Below are 22851 nucleotides of genomic sequence, written 5' to 3'. Positions count from 1 at the left end.
TTTCCATCATCCCCCCCTTTTGGGTTATTCTAGTCTTCTACTCCTAGAAGTAGTAGTACTCCTACTGGTCTTCCCCGGGTCACCAAATGACAATACAGAAGCAAAGGATAAAGCCAAGTCGGATAAAATAACAAAAATATTTCTTATGCATACAGTGATCCATCACAGTGTGATTCTAACACAAAAGATTTTTGGATGAACATGCAAGCTGTTACTGTCTACCTCAAGAAGCTATCAGAGCAAAATCCAGCTGCTTCTTACTATAATGTAGATGTATTAAAGTATCAGGTGAGTGTCTTATCCTTACAAAAGTCCTAAATTAAAATAATAGAATCTCACAGATTAAATGAGTAATAGGTCATGGCCAAATGAGGTTTATTCTAGAAATTCTAGAAATTCAAGAATATTTTCTTAACTTTTTTTTTTTAATGCTTGCATTTTTTTTTTTAAGATTTTTAAAAAATTTATTTGACAGACAGAGATCATTACCAGGCAGAGAGGCAGGCAGAGAGAGAGGGAGGAGGGAAGCAGGTTCCCTGCTGAGCAGAGAGCCTGATGCAGGGCTCTATTCCAGGACCCTGAGACCATGCCCTGAGCTGAAGGCAGAGGATTAACCCTCTGAGCCACCCAGGTGCCCCCTAAAAGGACTTTTTTTAAACTGAAAAGAAAGGGGACTAATTAATAAGAAAACAAATGAAAGTATAAATCTCACTGGTAAAGGTAAACATATGTGGTAAGATGTAGTGGATAAATTACTTATAAAGGTAGCATGAAGATTAAAAGCCAGAAGTAGTAAAAATAAGTATACAATAATTAGTTGAGGAATCACTAGGTAAAGATAAAATGTAACATCAGAAACATCAAATGTCGGTGGGGGGGGACTAAAAATAAGGTAGTGCAGTAGATTATCTTCAAACTTCAGTGGTTCTCAAAATAGTTATAAATATAGGTTGTTAACGTAAGACCCATGGTAACTACAAAGCAAAAACCTACAGTAGATACACAAAATATGAGAAAGGAATTTAAGCATGCTATTAAATAAAGTCCTCAAACCACAGAGGAAGAGCACAAAAGAAGAAACAGAGGCAAACTACAGAAGCAGCCAGGAAACAGTTGACAACATGCCCATAAGTACACACCTATCAGTAATCTGTAAATAATCTTAAATTCTTCAATCAGAAGACAGAATAGCTGAATGAATTAAATAATAGAACCAGCTGTATGCTGCCTTTAAGAGACTCACTTCATTTTTATGGCCAAAGTTAAAGGATTTAAAGAGAAGTTCCTTGCAAATAGAAACCAAAAGAAAGGTGGGGTAGGTTAGTAGACAAAATGGATCTAAAATAAGAGGAATTAAGAGACAAAGAAGGACATTACATAGTGATAAAGGTGTCAGTCCACCAATACGATGTAGTATTTGCAAATATTTATGTACCCAACATTGAAGCACCTGAATATATAAGCATATATTAGGAGACCTAAAGGTAGAAATTGATAGCAGTATGATAAGGGAATTTAATACCCTGCTTACAACATCTAAACAAGATATCAATAAGGAAACCTTGTTCTTAAATGATATGTTAGAGGGGATGAACTTAAAAGCTATATGCAGAGCTTTCCATCCAAAAGCCAGAATATACATTTTTCTCAAGTGCACAGGGAACATTCTCCAGGACAGATCATAGGTTAGGCCACAAAACAAGTCTTAATAAATTTAAAAAGATTGAAATCTTACCAAGGATCTTTTTTGACCACAATATGATATGTAACTAGAAATCTGTTACAGGAAGAAAACTGGAAAATTCACAAATATGTGGAGTTTAAACAGTATGCTGTAGGGGCACCTGGGTGGCTCTGTTGGTTAAGCATCTGCCTTTGGCTCAGGTCATGATCCCAGGGTCCTTGAATTGAGCTCTGCATCAGACCCCCTGTTCAGTGGGGAGGCTGATTATCCCTCTTCCTCTGCTTCTCCCCCTGCTCATGTGTGCTCTCTTTCTCAAATACATAATAAAATATTTCCAAAAATTAAGGAAAAATAATATGCTACAGAACAACCATTGGGTCAATGAATAAATCAAAAGAGAAATTAAAAATTCTCTCAAAACAAAATTGGAAAGACAACACAGAAATTTATTGAATGCATCCAAAGTAATTCTAAGAAGGAAGTTCATATCAATAAATGCTTACCAGGGAAACAAAAGTCTCAAATACACTAACTTCACACATCAGAGAACTAGAAAATGAAACCCAAAGTTAGTGGAGTGACCGAAGCAACAAAGAGCAGAACTGAAATACAGATGAAAAAGACAATAGAAGAGCTAGCTTGTTCTTTTATTAAAAAAGATTTTAATTTTATTTATTTATCTGATAGAGATCACAAGTAGGCAGAGAGAGAGAGAGCAGGGGTTGGGGGGAAGCAGGCTTCCTGCTGAGCAGAGAGCCTGATGTGGGACTCGATCCCAGGACCCTGAGATCATGACCTGAGCTGAAGGCAGAGGCTTAACCCACTGAGCCACCCAGGCGCTCCTAATCTTGTTCTTTTGAAAGATAAACTTGATAAACTTGTAGTTAGACTCACCAAGAAAAAAGGAGAGATGGCTCAAATAAGATCAGAAATAAAAGAGGAGACCTTAACAGCTGATAACCACAGAAATACGAAGAGTCATGAGAGACCATTGTGAACAATTTTGTGCCAAAAAATTGCACAACAGATAGAAGCAACAGATTTTTAGAAACATACAGCCTTGTAATACTGAATCCTGATGAAGCAGAAAAATCTCAGTAGACCAGTTATAGTAAAAAGACTGTATCAGTAATCAAAAAGCTGCCAGCAGCAAAAGTCTAGGACTACACTGCCTCACTGGTGAATTCTGTCAAACATTCAAAGAAGAATAGTGATCCTTATCAAACTGTCGCCCCCCCCCATCCCCGGAAAAAAAGCAGTAATTCCATATTATCAGGCCAACACTGATACCAAAGCCAGATAAGGATACCACAAGAAAAGAAAACTATAGGCCAATATTGCTGCTGAACCTAGATGGAGAAATTGACAGCTAACTTGTCAGCAAACCAAATTCAGCAGTACCTTAAAAGGATCATACACCACGCTCAAGTGGGATTTATTCTGGAGATAACCAAAGTGATGATTCAACTTTGACAAATCAACCAACATATTAAAATATAAGATTATCATCATCTCAGTAGATGCAAGAAAACCATTTTGACAAAATACAACATCCACTTATGATTAAAAACTCCGAACAAACTGAATATAGAGGAAATATATCTCAACAGAATAAAGTCCATATGTGACAAACCCACAGTTAACATATGCAGTGGGGAAAAGCTGTCAGCTAAGATCAGGATGATGAGAAGGATGCCTGCTCTCAATAGTTTAAGTCAATATGGTATTTTTTAAAAAAGATTTTATTTATTTGGCAGACAGAGATAACAAGTAGGCAGAGAGTCAGGCAGAGAGAGAGAGAGAGAGAGGAGGAAGCAGGCTTCCCGCAGAGCAGAGAGCCCGATGCGGGGCTCAATCCCAGGACCCTGAGATCATGATCTGAGCCGAAGGCAGAGGCTTTAACCCACTGAGCCACCCAGGCGCCCCTTCAATATAGTATTTTAAGTCCCAGCCAGAGCAGTTAGGCAAGAAAAAGAAGTAAAAATGCTTCCAGATTGGAAAAGTAGTAAAATTGTCACTACAGATAATGCAATATGTAGAAAACCCTCACCAAAGAAACTGAGAACTAATAAATTAAGTAGAGTTGCAGGCTATAAAATCCATATGCAGAGATCTTTTCTATTTTTGTGCAGCAGTAGTGAACTATCAGGACAACAAAAGTATGAAAGCAATCCCATTCACAGTTGCTTCAAAAGAATAAAATGCCGAGTAATAAATTTAACCAAGGAGGTGAAAGAAAACTGTCAGAAAATGATTAAAGAAATTGAAGGTGACACAAATAGAAAGCTATTCCATGCTCATGGATTGGAAGAAATAATATTGTTAAAATATCCATAATACCCAAAGTTATATAGAATTTCAGTGTAGTCCCTGCAGTTCCAGTACCATTTTTCACAGAAATAGAACAGTACAAAAATTTGTGAACCACAAAAACTCCAAACAGCTAAAGGAATCTTGAGAAAGAAAAAGCCAAAGGTATCACACTTATGATTTAAAATGGTTATTACAAAGTTCTGGTAGTCCAGACTATATGGCGTGGCCATAAAAACAGACACCATAGATTAATGGAACCAATTGGAGTCTAGAAATAGGTCAGCGCATACATATTCAGTTAATTTGCAGCAAAGGAGCTAAGAATATGGGGAAAGGATAGCAATAAATATGTTGGGAAAATTTTTTACAGGGTAAAGAACAAAGCTGGGCCCTATTTTACACCTTACTCAAAAATAACTCAAAATGGCCATGTATTTGAATGTACAACCTGCAACCATAAAACTCCTGGAAGAATAAAAAAAGTGCCTAAGTTCCCTGACAGTGGCTTTGGCAATGATTTTTTGGATCAGACCAAAAGCAAAGGCAACAAGAACAAAATTAAACAAGTGGGACTACCTCAAATTAGAAAGCTTCTGCACAGCAAAGGAAATGACCAGAAAAAGAAAAGGCAGCTTATTTAATGGGAGAAAGTCTTTGCAGGGTTACTATCCAAAAGAATTCATACAACTCAATAGCCAGTGATCTGAGTATAAAATGGGTAGAGAGTATGAATAGACATTTTTTCCAAAGAAAACCTACAGATGGTCAGTAGGTACATGAAAAGATGCTCAGCATCACTAGTCAGGGAAATCCAACTCAAAACCACAATGAAATAACAACTTCCCACGTGTTAGAATAGCTGTTATTAAGAAGACAAGAATTTGTAAGTTGTGGAGAGGATGTGGAGAAAAAGGAATCTTTATGTACTGTTGGTGGAGTTGTAAATTAGTGCAGCCACTATGGAAACAGTATGGAGGTTTCTCAAAAAAGGAAAGAAATTCAAAAAGAACTACCATGTGTTTTAGCAATTGGATTTCTAGCTTGCTGTCTAGCTAGCTGAAGAAAACAAAAACACTAATCAAAACTTTATTTTCACTTTGATGTTTACTGTAGCATTGTATTTTTTCCTGATAGCTCACTACTGCTGTACAAATTAATGCCTGTAATGTAGACATTATTAACAATAGCCTAGACTTGGAAACAACCGAAGTGTCCCTCGAAAGCTGAAAACATAAACAAGATGTATATATGTAATGGAATATTACTTGGCCATAATAAAGAATGAAATCTTGCCATTTGTAACATCATGGATGGACCTTGAGTGCATTATGCTAAGTGAATTAAGTCAGACAAAGACAAATACCATATAATCCCACTTACATATAGACCTTAAAAAACAAAATGCCAAGCTCAGAGATCAACGAACAGAGTGTTGGTTGCCAAGTAGAGGGTTTCAGAGGGTAGGCAGAATGGGTGAAGTGATTCAAAAGTACAAACCTGCAGTTACAAATAAGTCATGGGGATGAAATATACAATGTCCTGACTAAAGTTAGTTAAACTGTGTTGCATATTTCAAAGTTACTAAGAGGGTAGATCTTAATCCTCCTCATGAGAAAAAATAATTGAGAGTATTTTGCAGAGTATACAGATACTGAATCTTTATGTTGTCCACCTGAAATTCATGTCAATATATCACAATAAAAATTCTTTTAAAAATCTGTTAACACTATCCTTTCCTATAGCCACAGTGAACATGACAATAAAAACTAATTAGGAAAAAAACTAGCATAATCCCTACTGAGTTGAATATAATTATAAAGGAGTACTTTATTTAGATGAAGAGTCAAGTCATAAACAGCTTAGATGTTTCTAAAATAACTTACAAATTTAATGTAATCCTGCTCAGAAACCCAGTAGAAGAGTGTATGTATAGGGTGTTTGGAAACCTGACGGTCATTTTCAGGTCCTCTGGAAGAATAAAGCCTGGAATAATCATTAAAATGTCTTAAATGATAATGTGGAGTAATAAGTTTGAGTTTTAATGGGTAAACTTTTTTAAGGTGTCAGTATTTATAGTAGTTTGGAACTGGCAGAATAGAGGGCCAGATCAAAGGAACAGTATGTCTAGAAATGAATCCAAGAATCAATGGGAAACTATTTATTTGACAAATTGGCATTGCAAGGAAATGTGGAAATGATGTTTTTTGTTTTGTTTTGTTTTTTTCCAGTAAATGGTACTGGGGCATCTGGCTGGAGATTTGGGGAAAAATTCACTCAATCCCTAACTCCATACCTTTAAACAAAATAAGATCTGCATGTACCAATAATAGTAACAGATGAAACCATGAAGTTACTAAAATAAATCATGGGTGAATATAAATCTATGGGTATATATGCAGGTGTGTGTATATAATTCCATATATTTTACATATTTTGATCTTGAAATGTTAAGACCTAAGAGTAATACAAAACCCAGAGGCCGTGGAATGAGAGTGAGATCTTTGACAACAAATAAATTAGTGTATATAAACTCCTTTTGTTAAAACAAGTTCTTAAACAGAATCTGTATTTATTTTTATATATTTTTTATATTTTTTATTAATATATAATGTATTATTAGCCCCAGGGGGACAGGTCTGTGAATCGCCAGGTTTACACACTTACAGCACTCACCATAGCACATACCTTACCCAATGTCCATAACCCAACCACCCTCTCCTTACCCCCCCCCCGCAACCCTCTGTTTTGTGAGATTAAGAGTCTCTTATGGTTTGTCTCCCTCCTAATTCCATCTTGTTTCATTTATTCTTTCCCACCCCACAAATCGCCCACGTTGCATCTCAACTTCCTCATATTAGGGAGATCATATGATAATTGTCTTTCTCTGATTGACTTATTTCGCTAAGCATAATACCCTCTAGTTCCATCCACGTCATCACAAATGGCAAGATTTCATTGCTTTTGATGGCTGCATAGTCAGAATCCTTATTTAATCTGACGGAAAAGTATTTATAAGAAAGACCAAAGACTTACTGTAAACTGTATAAATTAGTAAGTAAAGGTGATTAACTCGATAGGTAACTTACAGAAGATGCTCCATGTCAGTAGTAATCAAAGCAATTAATATTTTTTAAATAGGTTTCTTTTTAAATATTTTATTTATTTATTTGAGAGAACGAGTGCACAAGCAGGTGGAGCAGCAGGCAGAGGGAGAGGGAGAAGCAGGCTCCCCACCGAGCAGAGAGCCAGAATTGGGGCTCAATCCTAAGACTCTGGGAACATGAGCCAAAGGCAGCCACTTAACCGACGGAGCCACCCAGGCGCCCCCAGAGCAATGAATAGTAAGACAACAGTGAGATGCTGGTTTTTAGCCCATTAATTGACAAAAATGGGCAAGATGCTCTATAAAAAGAGGTGGGACCACTTGTTAGAAGGTGTATAAGTTAATCAAACTGATTAACCGATTATATTGCTGAATAGTTGAATTTTTAAAGAATTATTTAGAGAGAGAGCATGAGCAGGCGGGGCAGGAGGAGAGAAAGAGAAATCTCAAGCAGACTCCGTCCTGAGTGCAGAGCCCAACATGGGACTCCATCTCAAGATCCTGAGATCACAACCTGAGCTGAAACTATGAGTCTGATGCATAAACAGCTGTGCCACTCAGGTGCCCTGAATAGTTAGTTGAACCTTTAATTCAGCAATTCCACCTCAAAAAATCAGTTCTTCACAAATGGGCAAAAAGAGAAGTTACAAAAATATTCAGTGCATTTTATGGAAGCCAGTTACGTACACATCTACGGAAGAGATTGATTAGTTGATTGATTAGTTACTACAGCCTTTAAAAAGAATGAGATTCATGTATTCATGCCTACCAAATGTGTTTAAGGATATGTACCACAGTGTTAACAATGGGGAGTAAGAATGTTAAGGGATATGTTTTCTATTTCATATACTTCTATACTATCTGAATTTTTTTAAAGATTGTATTTACTAGAATGAGCACAAGCAGGGCGGGGGAAGGGGTGGAGAGGGAGAAGCAGGCCTCCCTGCTGAGCAGGGAGCCCTATGCAGCAGTTGATGCTAGGACCCTGAGATCACGACCTGAATCAAAGACAGATAGGACACCTGACCAACTGAGCCACCCAGGCACCACCCCTTGCCCCCATACTATCTGAATTTTTAATAGAATAGTTATATTAAAATGGCTTGTGTTTCTAAGAAATACATGACTTTAAAAATTGCTGCCACTTAAGTGGGCTTAAAGTTTATCCCAAGTATTCATTATTATTAATTCTGTAACTATTATTCAGTGCCTGTTTACCAGGAATAGCAAGGAAGATAGTATATGTAATAAGTAGATAATAATACATGTTATCGAGAAAAGGCAAAGTGTGTGGAATAAGGAAGAATGAAAATGTAATAGTGTTCATTTAGACAGGGTGATCAGGGTAGGTCTCATTAGAAAGGAGTTTTTTTTTTTTCCAATTTATTTATTTTCAAAAAAACAGTATTCATTATTTTTTCACCACACCCAGTGCTCCATGCAAGCCATGCCCTCTATAATACCCACCACCTGGTACCCCAATCTCCCACCCCCCTGCAACTTCAAACCCCTCAGATTGTTTTTCAGAGTCCATAGTCTCTCATGGTTCGCCTCCCCTTCCAATTTACCCAAAAGCACATACCCTCCCCAATGTCCATAACCCTATCCCTCTTCTCCCAACCCCCCTCCCCCCAGCAACCCACAGTTTGTTTCGTGAGATTGAGTCACTTATGGTTTGTCTCCCTCCCTATCCCATCTTGTTTCATGGATTCTTCTCCTACCCACTTAAGCCCCCATGTTGCATCACCACTTCCTCATATCAGGGAGATCATATGATAGTTGTCTTTCTCCGCTTGACTTATTTCGCTACGCATGACACACTCTAGTTCCAGAAAGGAGTTATTTTGAGCAAGGAGTTAAAGAATGGAAAAGAATTACACCATTTACTGTGGGTCATGTGATTTGGATAAGGAAGATGTGGTCCATATGCACGATGGAGTATTATGCCTCCATCAGAAAGGATGAATACCCAACTTTTGTAGCAACATGGACGGGACTCGAAGAGATTATGCTGAGTGAAATAAGTCAAGCAGAGAGAGTCAATTATCATATGGTTTCACTTATTTGTGGAACATAAATATCATGTGATTAAAATTAAACCCTTGGAGTTGGAAGTATTCTGATTCTCGATTTGGAGTATTGCATGATTTATCTTACTTCAATTTAAATTCTTTTAATTTATAAGGAATCTTAAAATTCAATGTTAGATATAGGGAGATACTCAAAAGTTACATACATAGATGATAGGATACTTTATGTGGAAAACCCAGAAGACTCCACTCCAAAACTGCTAGAACTCCTACAGGAGTTCAGTAAAGTGTCAGGATATAAAATTGATGCACAGAAATCAGTTGCACTTCTGTACACCAACAACAAGACAGAAGAAAGAGAAATTAAGGAGTCGATACCATTTACAGTTGCACCCAAAACCATAAGATACCTAGAAATCTTAGCCTAACCAAAGAGACAAAGGATCTGTACTCAGAAAACTACAAAGTACTCATGAAAGAAATGAGGGGGGGAGGAAAGGGAGTCCCTTCCCCTTCCCCAGGAATGTGTATTTAGCACAAGCATAATGGATATTTTGATGTAGATAGGCCTAGATCTATCTACACTTGGATAGTGGCTCTTAATCCTTGGAGATGAGTCTGATTTATTCTGCCTAGCAATATTTCCATCATTATTTTTGATTCCAAGACCTCTTGTATTCATATATACATGTCATAAGCATGGCTTGTTTACTTTTTGGGCAAAAAGCTTTGTTATTTTTTTCTCTTCAAAGGTATCATCAAATGGTATTCAGTCTACTCCTCTAAATCTTGCAACATACTGGAAATGCAGTGCTGGCACCACAGATCTTAGAGTGGATTATAAGTACAACCCAGAAGCTATGGTGGCACCAAGTGTGCTTTCCAACATACAGGTGGTGGTACCTGTGGATGGAGGAGTCACAAACATGCAGTCCCTTCCCCCTGCGATATGGTAAATTTTAGATTTCTGAATTCCTGATAAATTTCTGCTGCAAGTCCCAGCTTCTAGAATCTAAGTTCTCAAAGTTGTCTTGGAAGTTTGAAAAGTTTTAGTGCATTTTACCATGGAAACCATGGTGTGTATGAAAGATGCTCTTCATCCTATTAGTCAAATCAGTGTAACCTCAGTCCAAAAGTGCGCTTGCTGTCCCACCCGGACTTGAAGGATTCAGTACAACTTTACCCTTAGGCAAACTACTTAACCTCAGATAATTATTTTGCAGGGTTAAATACAGCATCTAGCATATCTGTAAGAACAACTGTCTTACTAGTTTAGTAACTCTCATCTCTTAACTTCCTCTTATCCCCTACCTTTTTTTTTTTTAAAGATTTTATTTATTTGAGAGAGAGGCAGAGAGAGCTTGAGAAGGGAGAAGGTCAGAGGGAGAAGCAGACTTTTCCGGGAGGCGGGAGCCGGGAACCCAATGTGGGACTCGGTCCCAGGACTCCAGGATCAGGCAGTTGTTCAACTGAGCCACCCAGGCACCCTCTTGTTCCCTTTTTTAATATGAGTAGAGGTTCTAACATTCTGTTTGCTTCACTCTTTAATAAAATCTTCTTCTTCTTTAGTAATGAAGGTACTGAATCACTTATCCAGTTTTACTTTCTCTGACCAGAAGAATTTTGTAATTTAGTAAATTTCCACTAAGATATAGCATTATATCATAAACACATCTTCACCAGGTAATACTAAAAGTAAATTTAGCCCTCTAGTTGTTCTGGTGAAATATTTATTTGTTTATTTATTTTTAAAAAAGATTTTATTTACTTATTTGACAGAGAGAGATCACAAGTAGACAGAGAGGCAGGCTGGGTTGGGGGGGGGGGAAGCAGGCTCCCTGCTGAGCAGAGAGCCCAATGTCAAGCTCGATCCCAGGACCCTGAGATCATGACCTGAGCCAAAGGCAGAGGCTTTAACCCACTGAGCCACCCAGGCACCCCCTGGTGAAATATTTAAAATACATTTATTGATTGATTGCCCATCCATTTGTAAGGCACTGTGTGCTGGACACCTAATCTGAAGATACTTGTTCTTATAGGAATGCAGAACAAATGAAAGCCTTTTGGAAACTGTCTTGTATTTCGGAGAAATCAGAAAATGGAGGTAAGTGTGTGTATGCTTTTTTTGTTTATAATGTAGTACCCCTAAAAATGGATTTTTTAGGTGTAAAAACATAAAAATGGAAAGCTTTCTCTTGGATTTTCTTCCCTTCAGTTCTAGAATTGACCACTAGGTGGAAGTTAATGCCTTAAATTTTAAGAGTGGACTAGTTGAAATTCAGAACACATCTCCCCCGCCCTGTCCCCCCAAGATAGAATATGCTTATCTCTGTAAGAAAAAGCATTTGTTTTGCTATAACCTTTATAAAAACTGTCTAAGTGCATGTGCTCACAGGATAACTTTCAGTTTACTTCATTAGGTGTTTTCAAGCAGACCCTATCCTATTAATAGAACCTATTCTATTCCTGATCTATTCTGCTGGGTAACCTGTTAACTAACTGAAATTCATTCAACACCCTTGAGGTCATTCTGTTATGGGGGTCCTTCTGGCTTCCCAGAAATCATGCAAAAGTTTCCAGACTTTAAAAATCCCCTTTGTTTGCCTTCCCACCTTCTTAAGACAATGTTTCTTCGTCGTATCACCCTAGTCAAACCAACCATCAACAGCTTTTACTTCTCTGCTTATTATTTTAAGGAGAAACAAGTTAATTGCTTACTCCTACCAAGTCTCCATCTGTTTGTGTTCAGAATGCAAAGGAAAAATCTGCTATCTGGTCATCCTAGTGTCTCCCCTAAGTCAATTTAGAATATAATTTCCAGGACCGTCAAGTCTTTAATGATTCTGATTTTGTCTTAAAGTTAAGAAAATTCTCCTGCTCTCCTTTGAATGCCTAATTAACCTTCAATAACTTTTCCTATTAAGTAGAGTTTGTTTGTTTTTTTTTTAAGCTTTCCCAGTTTTGCTTATGGTTTTTTTTCTTTGAACATTTTAAGCATAAAACATATAGTTTTATGTAGCCATATAGTTATAGTGGCTATTTATTTATGCATACCATGCTGAATCAGACCTCAGCTAGAGAAATATGTGTTTGCTGAAATAACCAAGATGACCTACAGTTACTTTGTTGCTGTTTGGTACTTGAAGTTTGCCTATTTTCAGATGCCAGTGGTGCTGACTTTTACACAAACAGTATGGCTTCTGGGGAGACAAATGTGAAATTCCTAGTTAAAACTAGAAGTAAACCAGAAATCCTATTTAAATTGAGGGCTTACAACCAATTAGCAGGGAAAAGAGGACATATATTTTTCCCCTATTTAATGAAACTCTACTATTTTAAGTACTAACAAGGGAAATTGTTCTTCAAAAATAAGATACAGATTTTCTAACCAGGTATTTTAATAGTTTGCCTCTGCTCTTCAGGTATCAGTGTATGTAAAGAAATGGAAAAATCTTTTAAATGTGGTTCTGATTTGGTTAGTCAGCCTTTAAAAAGAAATATCCAAATTAGAATACTGTAAAATAGGAATATATTTCTATTCTGGCTCTATGCCCAGAAGAGGGACAGGAAATAATTCTCAAGTTTAAGGACTGCCAAGGTGGCTGCTCTTGGCCTGTAGTAGAACTTTGACAGAATTGAATTGCCTCTCAAGAGAATTGTAAAAGTTTAAGGGGGGTTTGGACAGCATTTAAGAATTAGGCAGCAGTTCACCCCCAGCTGATCTGTGCCATCATGCCCAGCCCTGTGGGCTGGATCGGGGTTATGGTATCTTCCTTCAGATTTCCATGGTGTTCAGCTTCTGTGCAGGGAATCCTAGAATGTCGCTCCTGCTAGCTACCAATTCCATCTATTTTCCTTGACCAGAAACCTGAGCACACTCCTAGACTCCCCATCTTTTCCCCCCTTTTTGACTCCCAACTCTGAAATATGTTTCAAATGCATTTACTTTTTTCCTTTCCCTTAGCCAATTGAGATCCCCTGTTTAATCAACTGTCACAGAGTCCTACACTGTCTTACTGGCTTTTAGATAGTTTCCCTACCTTGTATCTTGTACTTCTCTCCCCTTGTGAGATACTAATCTGAAATGTTTTTGTCTTACCTTTAGTGGCTCCCTAGGATTATTTCTTATGGTGAATTATAAAGATACTTCGAGCTTGTTCCTTCTATCACTCTAGTCTTACCTTCTGCCACTCTTCCATCCTGTTCTCCAGCTCTTCTGTGATGTATGCAGGTCCCTTAAAGGCACTGTGCTCTCTCATGTCTCCCATATCTCTACCTGTAGTTACCTCTGCCTGCAATTCACATTGTCATCTTCACCATAATTTTATGTGCTTCTATGCCCATAGCTCTTGAGAGCTCTTTTACAGCATCTGTGACAGTCTTCATAATTATTTGGTTTACAATTTGTGGCATATGATTAGACTGAGGTATGTTGAATAAATGGTTATGTTGAAAAGAAAGCATCTCAGAACTACCTAGTTGACCGTTGACCAATGCAGGGGTGAGGAGTGCCTAACCCTCTGCACCTCACCCATCCTGGCAGCACTGTATAGTTAAAAATCCACGTATAACTTTGACTCCCCCCGAAACTATTAGTAATAGTCTACTGTTGACCAGAAGCTCTACTGATAACGGTTGAATACATACTGTTCTGTGTATTATATACCGTATTGTCAAAACAAAGTAAGCTAAATCACAGAGAATATTAAGAAAATTGGAAGAGAAAATCCATTTACAGTACTGTACCGATGGGGGAAAAGTCCATCTTTAAGTGGACCCACATAGTTCAAACCCATGTTTAAAGGTCAGCTGTATTTGGCAGGATAGACCAGTTAAATTTTAAGAAGCGGAGTAGAAAATAATGGCATTGGTACAGCTTTCCCAAACTTATCTGTCCTTCCTTCTTTACTTCTCTCACCCCCATATAATGGTAGTTGGCTGTCATTTCCTTTTGACTTTATTCCTTCTTACACTCCTTCTAGGATTCCCTCTGAACTGCCCTCATGGACTTCCTTTTTCTCTTTTGACTGACTTCAGCATGTGTCTGTAGCACATTGAATCTCAGTAGGAATCTACTAGGGTGCTTACTATTAAGTTAGAAGTAGGGATTAAATTAATTCAGACTCATTGAATAAAGTCTGCTTTGGAAACAGGACAATGGTTCATTTACTGTATACATTTTATGAATTTGGCATAGGACATAGTTCATCATCTTCATTTGTTTTTTCTCTGTCAATTTTATGTTGCCCTATTTAAGTTATTTTATTCTTTGCCTTATAGGTTCTGGGTCCCTCAGAGCAAAATTTGATCTTTCAGAAGGACCTAGTAAACCCACCACACTTGCAGTGCAATTCCTCAGCGAGGGAAATACCCTCTCAGGAGTAGATATTGAGCTTGTAGGCACTGGCTATAGGCTTTCCTTAGTAAAGAAGCGGTTTGCCACTGGTAAGTTGGGAGATTTTAAGTTTTTAATGTACCCGGGAAACATTTATATTCAAACAGTACTTTTCTAAGCAACTGTTTAATAAAACTGTCAAGCAGTTTATAATCTAAAGTCATGGAAACTTTGTTCTTTGACCTTTGTACAAAGTGCTAGGTAGAGACACACCTGGAAGAGAGTAATCATGGTCCGGACAGCCGGACGGACATCTGTTTCTAATGTATTGTCAACAGCAGGTGGGAACTGAGTTTATGTATCTGTACCCACAGTGAAAATGTCCTCCTTTGAGTTCATGTGAAGGTGTAATTTCAGGGGTCTGCTCTGTGTTTTTCAGGACGATACCTGGCAGATTGTTGATGGACCTGGGACACTGGTTGGCTCGAGAGAAGTACGGGCTTGCCATCCTGTGTTGTCTATTCTTTCCAACGCTATGTTAGCTTGAATTAGGTCTTTGAACATACACATATTTGAGAACTGATTACAAACATTAAGTTGCACTTTTGAAGTGGGTCATCAAAAGCAATAGCACTGAAATGATTTTCAGCACTGAAATGATTTTCAACACTCTTAATGATCAACTGCCATATTCCAGAAGCACATTTGTTGAGATTCTCAGTAAAATGAAGTTTTCCTAGGCTGAAATTTTACATTATCTTCAGTGTCTATGTTCAGTAGTAGTGTATTATCAGGCCTAAAATTTCAGGAGAGCAAGCACAAAATAATTCAGCTTTCCATAAATTTTTAGAGTCAAAGATAGCTTTGAAATTTCCTGAGTTTGATATTGAATGGAGAAACACAGAATGTGACTTGTAAGTTTTGGATAATGTTAATTTAGAATGCTGAAATTGAGTTATGTGCCATAAAGTAATCAGACCAGAGTCTAAGGCATATGCAAAAAATGTATAATTTGATTCTCATATAAACATTAATAAAGTGTAAATGGTGTTTTGTATATTTTTAATTCTCAAGTGCAATGTTTTTTAAAATAAGCTTGCAAAAGACAGCAGAGAAATTTACTTCTGCAGTTAGTTAACTTTATAGAATTTGTGATTGTTTTTAAGAATTAATGCTGTAGATTTAATTTATTTTTATATGGATTACATAATGTGTGCCTTTTAAAACAATAACAAAAGCCAGAAATGTGCCTATCCAGTTTGTGTTCATTAATGTGCCTCACTTTTTTTCCCCTGGCAGTCTGGATCTTCTCTCTTCTGTCTTAGGGTGGTCAAGCATTTTTACAACATAATTGCCGTTTGTGTAAATACCTTTGGCCTTAGTTGGGAAGGAAATTCAGAGTAACTAAAGGATAATTTGTACTTTAACACTGTGGCTCACTTTTTCAGTGATACACTATAGCCACTCGAAAGAGAAATATACCCAAGGGCATATGTTTGCAGGGGGAAGACGTTACCTGCAGTTATTCCACCTGAGTATGTAAATCATAAAGGAAATATTGAAAAACTGGTTAATGGTTAATTGGTAACTGCTGTTTTATTTCTCAGCTTGGCACTTCCCTTCATTCTTTTTATCATTGGAAAATTATATACGTTACTGAACGTGTTGTGAGCATGAATTTCTTAATTTGTGAGGAACACATTGAAGAAACATTAGTTTTGGCATTGGAGAAGTACTGCCGTTGTTTTCATTTCAACAGTTGGGAAAATTACCCATTTATATGTTTTTATTATATAACTGCCACCTGCTAGAAATGTGGAGATTATTTGAAGTGATGGATTGGGTTAAGCATTTCTTGAACTACTAATATTAAATAGTAAAAAGCCTAACTTTATAGCAAATCCTGATTAATTGAAGGCCTTAAAATATTTTGGACAGTTTCATGATTTACAAATGAAAGTTTTATTTATAAGGATAAATGCCAGTGTCCTGCATTTTATGTAGAAGTGATAAATTGTGTTATATATGATAATTTATATAAAACCACTAATTATTCTGTTAAGCTTTACAGAACATAAACCCCTACTAAGACACTTATGTAATGTCTTGCTCTACTAAATAACAGCAGAAAATCTACTTACTAGCAATACATGTAACACAATATGTGCTTTTAAAATATATTCAGTTAGCCCAATTCTAAATTTAGATTTCACTAAAGCAGCACATTAAGACAATTTGCTGAAATGTTCATCTTTACTACACAGTGAGTGAAATGAGAATTGCTAACTCTTATATTGTGTTCTTTTAAATGCCAATTATAGCCCCTTACTGAAATCTTAAATGTAACTGCTTTGTAATCGGGCTCTTCTAATGGGCAGTTAATACTTTATTATTGGACTTCAGACACCATTACAGTCACCATGTTTGTTTTTAAATCAAGTATTACCTGACAATGTACAAATTAGTGAAATGGTTAAACTTCTGCACTTTCTTAATTACCACAGCCTTCATACCAAGTGTTGATACCTACATTTGTATTAGGCACAGGTTACAATTTTGAAGCCATATGAGTTTATATTGATTTTTGTTTTTCATTTAAATCCACTAATGGTGTAAAAAAGACCAGTAGATTTTCAATGGGAAATGTATTTAGCAAGCTGGTTCTTGCTTATGTATAGTGATAAACTTTGTAGCTGCCTCTTTAACCAAGAATTTGTAAACACAGAACTCTAACAAATGTGAGTTTTTAAGAAATGTTATTTACTACTTTGAGTTGTAATTAGAACAATGCAAATCTATCTTACACAATTTTGTAAATATTTTTGATTTTTTTCATAAAATGTAAATTTTACATAAAAGTGGTACCCTTAATAAACATGTAATATATAATTTATCTGTTGGTTTATGTGTCTTTGTACCCCTACTGATAGGACTAGGCAAGCTAGGTGTGAGGAGCAATTGGTTTTGAACTTAGTATCACCATTTAGATGGGCATACATATTGCTCTGTTAATTTTAACTAGCTATATCAGAAAACTTTATTTGCAGTATAACCCCAAAATAAAGAAATTGTTTAATAAAAGAGTTTTAAATATATTTAAATATATTTTCTAATGTAGTTTCTAAGTATATTTAAATTGATGTTAAGCTTTAGCAAAGATTTTCCTCCTGACCAGCTGCTTAAAAAAACAATCTTGTTGCAGTTTTAAAACCATACTTTTCATCTGTTGCTGGTATTAGTCAGAACAAGTGATTTCTTGGCCTTTTCGTTATGGTTGCAGTGTGGCTGCCATAGATCCAGAGTATATATTTACATTGGAAGCTGGGGGAAGAGGAGTGCCTGGTGTATACCTGTCCTTTCAGTAGAGTAAAAGCTTTTCCAGAAGCTTCCACCATGTATGTGTTTATATCCTGTTGTCTAGTATTGTTTAAGAGAGGCAGAGTATGCAAGTAGCCTTTATAATGAAAATGGGCAAAGGAGAAGAGGCTGGACCAATAGGTCAGTCACAGGATTCCTGACAAATACAGGAGTATTTCCTTATAGCTTACTGCCAATTGAATCTTTGCATTATCCCAGTCAACTTCAAACTCAGCAATGGGCAGGGAAAACTTGAAAATCTTCTGTTTTTATCTTTAGGAAGAATCTATCAGTATAACCTTTGTATAGAGTAATTTGGAACCAGAGCACACCAATATCTATGGTGAACGTAGATGCCAAAATCTTCAAGTATTAACAAACCACATTCAACAGTCCACTAAAACAATCATTCACGACAATCAAGCAGGATTTATTCTGGGGATGCAAGGATGGTTTAACATACACAAAGTCAATATGGTACACTGTATTAAGAAAGAAAATTAGTGATCATGTAATTACAGTTCAAAAGATGCAGAGAAAGCATCTGACAAAATTCAATATCCATTCATGATTAAAAACTCCCAACTAAGTGGGCAGAAAGGAAATATACTTCAATATAATAAAGGCCATATATAGCAAACCCATTGTTCAGTGGGTGAAATGCTGAAAGTTTTCCTCAAAGATTTTGGACAAGATAAGGATACCCACTCTGAGCAGAGTGCTTCAAGTCCTACTGATGGCAATTAGAAAAGGAAATGAAAGGCATTCAAGTTGGTAAGGAAGAAGTAAAACTTAGCAGTTGCACATGAAGGATCTGAATATAGGAAACCCTAAATACTCTACCAAAAAACTGCCAGAACTAAAAAATTCAAGAAGTTTGTGGGATACAAAAACCAGTTGCAGTTCTATACACTAATAGCAAAGTAGTAGAAAGAGAAATTAAGAAAACTAAATCCCGGTTTACAATTACATCAAATGGTATAAAACCTAGGAATAAATGTAACCACTGAGGTAAAAGATATATACTCTACAAATTTTAAGACACTGATAAAACCAATAAAAGCACAAATGGAAAGATACACTATGCTCATGAATTGGACAAATATTGTTTAAAATGTCCTTTCAACCCAAAGCAATCTACAGAGTCAATGCAATCACTATCAAAATAATCACTAGTATTTTTCCACATACTAGAACAAAAACAAAAAACTCGTTTTTGTTTTTGTTTTTTTTTTAAGATTTTTTAAAGTAATCTCTACACCCAATGTGGGGCTCAAACTCACAGCCCTGATATCAAGAGTCACATGCTCCACTGACTGAGCCAGCCAGGTGCCCCATTAAAATCTCAAACTCTTAGGGAACTAAAAAAGACCATCAATAGCTCAAGCAATCTTGAGAAAGGAGAACAAAGCTGGAGGCATCAACATCCCAGTTTGCAAGTACACTGCAAAGCTGTAGTAATCAAAATGGTGTGGTATTGGCACAACAACAAAGAGATTGATGAAACAGAAATGAAGAACCCAAAAATCCATGGTTATGTGATCAATTCTTCTACAACAAAGGAGGCAAAACACAGTGGGTTAAAGACAGCATCTTTAATAAATGGTGTTGGGAAAACTGGACAGCTACATGCAAAAGAATGAAACCACTTTCTTATACTGTACAGGAAGAACTCAAAATAGATTAAAGATCTGAATTCATAAAACTTAAAAAAAGCATAGGCAGTAATCTTTTGGACATCAAACTTAGCCATTTTTGGATAGATTTCTCCAGGTGAGAGAAACAAAAGTAAAAAAATAAACAGTAGGTTTATTTTAATTGTTAATTAATTGTTTATCAAAACAAAATGTTTTTGTCCAGCAAAGGAAACCACCAACAAAACAAAAAGGTCACTGAGAGAAAATATTTACAAATGATAGATACAATTAGGACTTAACACCCAAAATATATAAAGAACTTATTCAACTCAACACCAAATAGTCTGATTGAAAAGTGGACAGAGAACCTGACTAGAAATTTTTCCAAACAAGACCTAGTAGTGGCCAACAGACACATGAAAAGGTGCTCAACATCACTCACTGTCTGGGAAACTCAAGTCAAAGGTTTTGGAAACTCAAGGAAACTCAAGTCAAAACCACAACCTCTCATCTGTCAGAATGGCTAGAATCAAAACACATGACCAAATGTTGGCAAGAATGTAGAGAAAAGGGAACCCCCATGCACTGTTGGGGGAAATGCAAACTGGTATAGCCAGTGTGGATAGCAGTATGGAGATTCCTCAAAAAAATCCTAAAAATAGATGTACCATTCAGCCCAGTAATTCCACTTCTGGATATTTAGCTGAGGAAAATGAAACATTAATTTCAAAAGGTACAGGAAACCCTCTGTGCCATTATTTACAGTAGCCAAGATATGGAAACAGCTCAAGAGTCCACAGATAGATGAGTGGATCAAAAAGATGTGGTGTGTATACATACAATGGATTATTACTCAGTTATTAAAATAATTAGATCGTGTTATTTCAAACAACATGGATGGACCCAGAGGGTTTTATGCGAAGTTATTATGCTAGGTGAAGTAAGCCGGAGAGGAAGACAAATAGTGTTTGATTCCACTTGCATTTGGATTCTAAAAAGCAAAAACAACAAACTAAGAACCAGAGACAGATTCCCAACTACAGAGACCAAACTGGTGATTACCAGAGGGGGACATGGGTAGAAGGATGGTTGAAATAGATAAAGGGCATTGAGAGGTAGAAACTTCCACTTATAAAATAAGTAAGCCACGAAAAGTACAGCGTAGGAAATGTAGTCAGATTTGTAATAATGCTTTATAATGAGGGCACATGGGCCAGGGAGCATTGAGTAATGTATAGAATTATCCAATCACTATGTTATACAGCTGAAACTAGTAGAGTATCAACTATACTTCAATAATTAAATTTTTACAGATGTAAACATTAAACTTAAAACAGGGAAAATATAGGTATACCAAAGAACATATATATAAATTAAATGTTTACAAATAAAAGTATATGAGTAAGAAATTTTAATTGGTGCTATAGAGAAAGTATGGTCTATCACTACTACCAGGGAATTTCAAATTAAATACCTTGAAACCAGAGGAATTTCTATGAGAAATTTCTAAAAACAAACTCATCGATGCAGCAAAATAATGAGATTTGTAGGTAGAAGTAAAAAGCCTCATGAGGGTGCATCTGGGTGGCTCAGTGGGTTAAGCCTCTGCCTTCGGCTCAGGTCACGATCCCAGGGTCCTGGGATGGAGCCCCGCATGGGGCTCTCTGCTCGGCAAAGAACCTGCTTCCTCCCCTCTCTCTCTCTTTCTCTGCCTGCTTCTCTGCCTACTTGTGATTTCTGTCTGTAAAAAAAAAAAAAAAAAAAAAAAAAAAAAAAAAAAAAAAAAGCCTCATGAGCCTGGTAGCAGCTGGTAGCCAGAAGAGAATTCTAGTTCAGCTTTATAAATTTACCTAAAAAATAATAATTCTAACATAAATAAAGTGTTAATCTTAAGAGGTGGAAGATACAAGATACAAGCTTCTTTGGCAAATAAGTATTATCACAGTTGGACTAAAAGCAAACAGCAATTAAGAAAGCATTCAAGTTTTCTTGCTTTGTGAGTTCTTGACTGCAGCTTCCTTATAGTGACATTTTGAATGTCAGCCAGGATGATGAGGACAGCTTTCCATGGCTTGGTCTGCCAGTGTTCCAGGGTACACCTTGCCTGGATCGTGGTTGATATTTTCAGCTATACGTACCCTCAGCTACCTCTCACCAAAATGACTAGGAGGAGGAACACCCAACAGGAAAAATTCAGAGACTGAACCCTCTCTATCAGAACTATTGGATATGGACTTAAACAGTATGTCAGAAAGGGAATTCAGGCTAACAGTTATCCAGTCAATGGCTAGGTTGGAGAAAACAATTAGCGACAACAAAGAATCTCTAAGGGCAGAGGTGAGAGCCCCCTGGGCAGAAGTTAAAAATGCTGTCAATGAGATCCAATCTCATCTAAATATTCTAACAGCTAGGGTAACCAAGGCAGAAGATAGAATTAGTGTTCTAGAGGACAAACTGATAGAGAAAAAGGATCAGGAAGAGGCATGGAAGAAACAGCTTAGATGCCATGAAAACAGAATTAGGGAAATAAATGATGCCATGAACTGTTCCAACGTCAGAATTATTGGGATCCCTGAGGGGGTGAAGAAAGAAGAGTAGAAGATATAGTTGAACAAATTCTGGATGAAAATTTTCCCAATCTGGCAAGAACCAGCGTTCGTGTCCTGGAGGCAGAAAGAACACACCCAATATCAACAAATCATTCATGTCCTGGAGGCAGAAAGAACACCCCCAAGACCTCGAGGCACTTGATGGTGAAACTGATGAATCATAGTTTTAGACAAGAGCTTCTGAGGGCAGCTAGGGGGAAGTGATTCGTTATGTACAGAGAAAGGTCCGTCATAATAACATCAGACCAGTCCACAGAAACCTGGCAAGCCAGAAAGCACTGGCAAGACATATTCAAGGTACTAAATGAGAAGAACATGCAGCCAAAAACACTTTATCCAGCAAGGCTGACATTCAAAATGGATGGAGAGATAAAGAGTTTCCAAGACCAGCAAGGTTTAAGAGTATGTGACCACCAAGCCAGCACTATAAGAAATATTAAGGGGGGTTATATAAAAGCAGAAAGAACCCAAGAATGACATATAACAGAAATTTACAGAGACAATCTGTAGAAACAAGGACTTCTCAGGCAACATGATATCAATAAAAACTTATCTTTCAATAATCACTCTCAATGTGAATAGCCTAAATGCTCCCATAAAATAGCACAGGGTTGCAAATTGGATAAAACAACAGGACCCGTCCATATGCTGTCTACAAGTGACCCATTTGGAACCTAAAGATACATTCAGACTGGAAGTGAAGAGAGGGAGAAGTGTCTTTCATACCAACAGACCTCAAAGGAAAACTGGGGTAGCAATTCTTATATCAGATAAATTGGATTT

General features: G+C 36.9%; 1 protein-coding gene across 1 annotated transcript in view; it reads left to right on the top strand.

Moving 5' to 3' along the window:
* Positions 1-17342, top strand: part of FCHO2 (FCH and mu domain containing endocytic adaptor 2) — a 133333-nt gene extending 115991 nt beyond the window's left edge. The window contains exons 22-26 of the mRNA XM_044267358.1: positions 156-288; positions 9883-10082; positions 11170-11234; positions 14411-14575; positions 14905-17342. Of these exons, the coding sequence (XP_044123293.1) occupies positions 156-288; positions 9883-10082; positions 11170-11234; positions 14411-14575; positions 14905-14927 (586 nt within the window). The 3' untranslated portion in view covers positions 14928-17342. The remainder of the gene's footprint in view (positions 1-155; positions 289-9882; positions 10083-11169; positions 11235-14410; positions 14576-14904) is intronic.
* Positions 17343-22851: the final 5509 nt, after the last annotated feature.

The sequence above is a fragment of the Neovison vison genome, chromosome 1 (assembly GCF_020171115.1).
Source record: "Neovison vison isolate M4711 chromosome 1, ASM_NN_V1, whole genome shotgun sequence".
Classification (NCBI taxonomy): domain Eukaryota; kingdom Metazoa; phylum Chordata; class Mammalia; order Carnivora; family Mustelidae; genus Neogale; species Neogale vison.
Note: the sequence above shows the minus strand (reverse complement) of the source record. Positions and strands in the feature narration are given on the sequence as shown.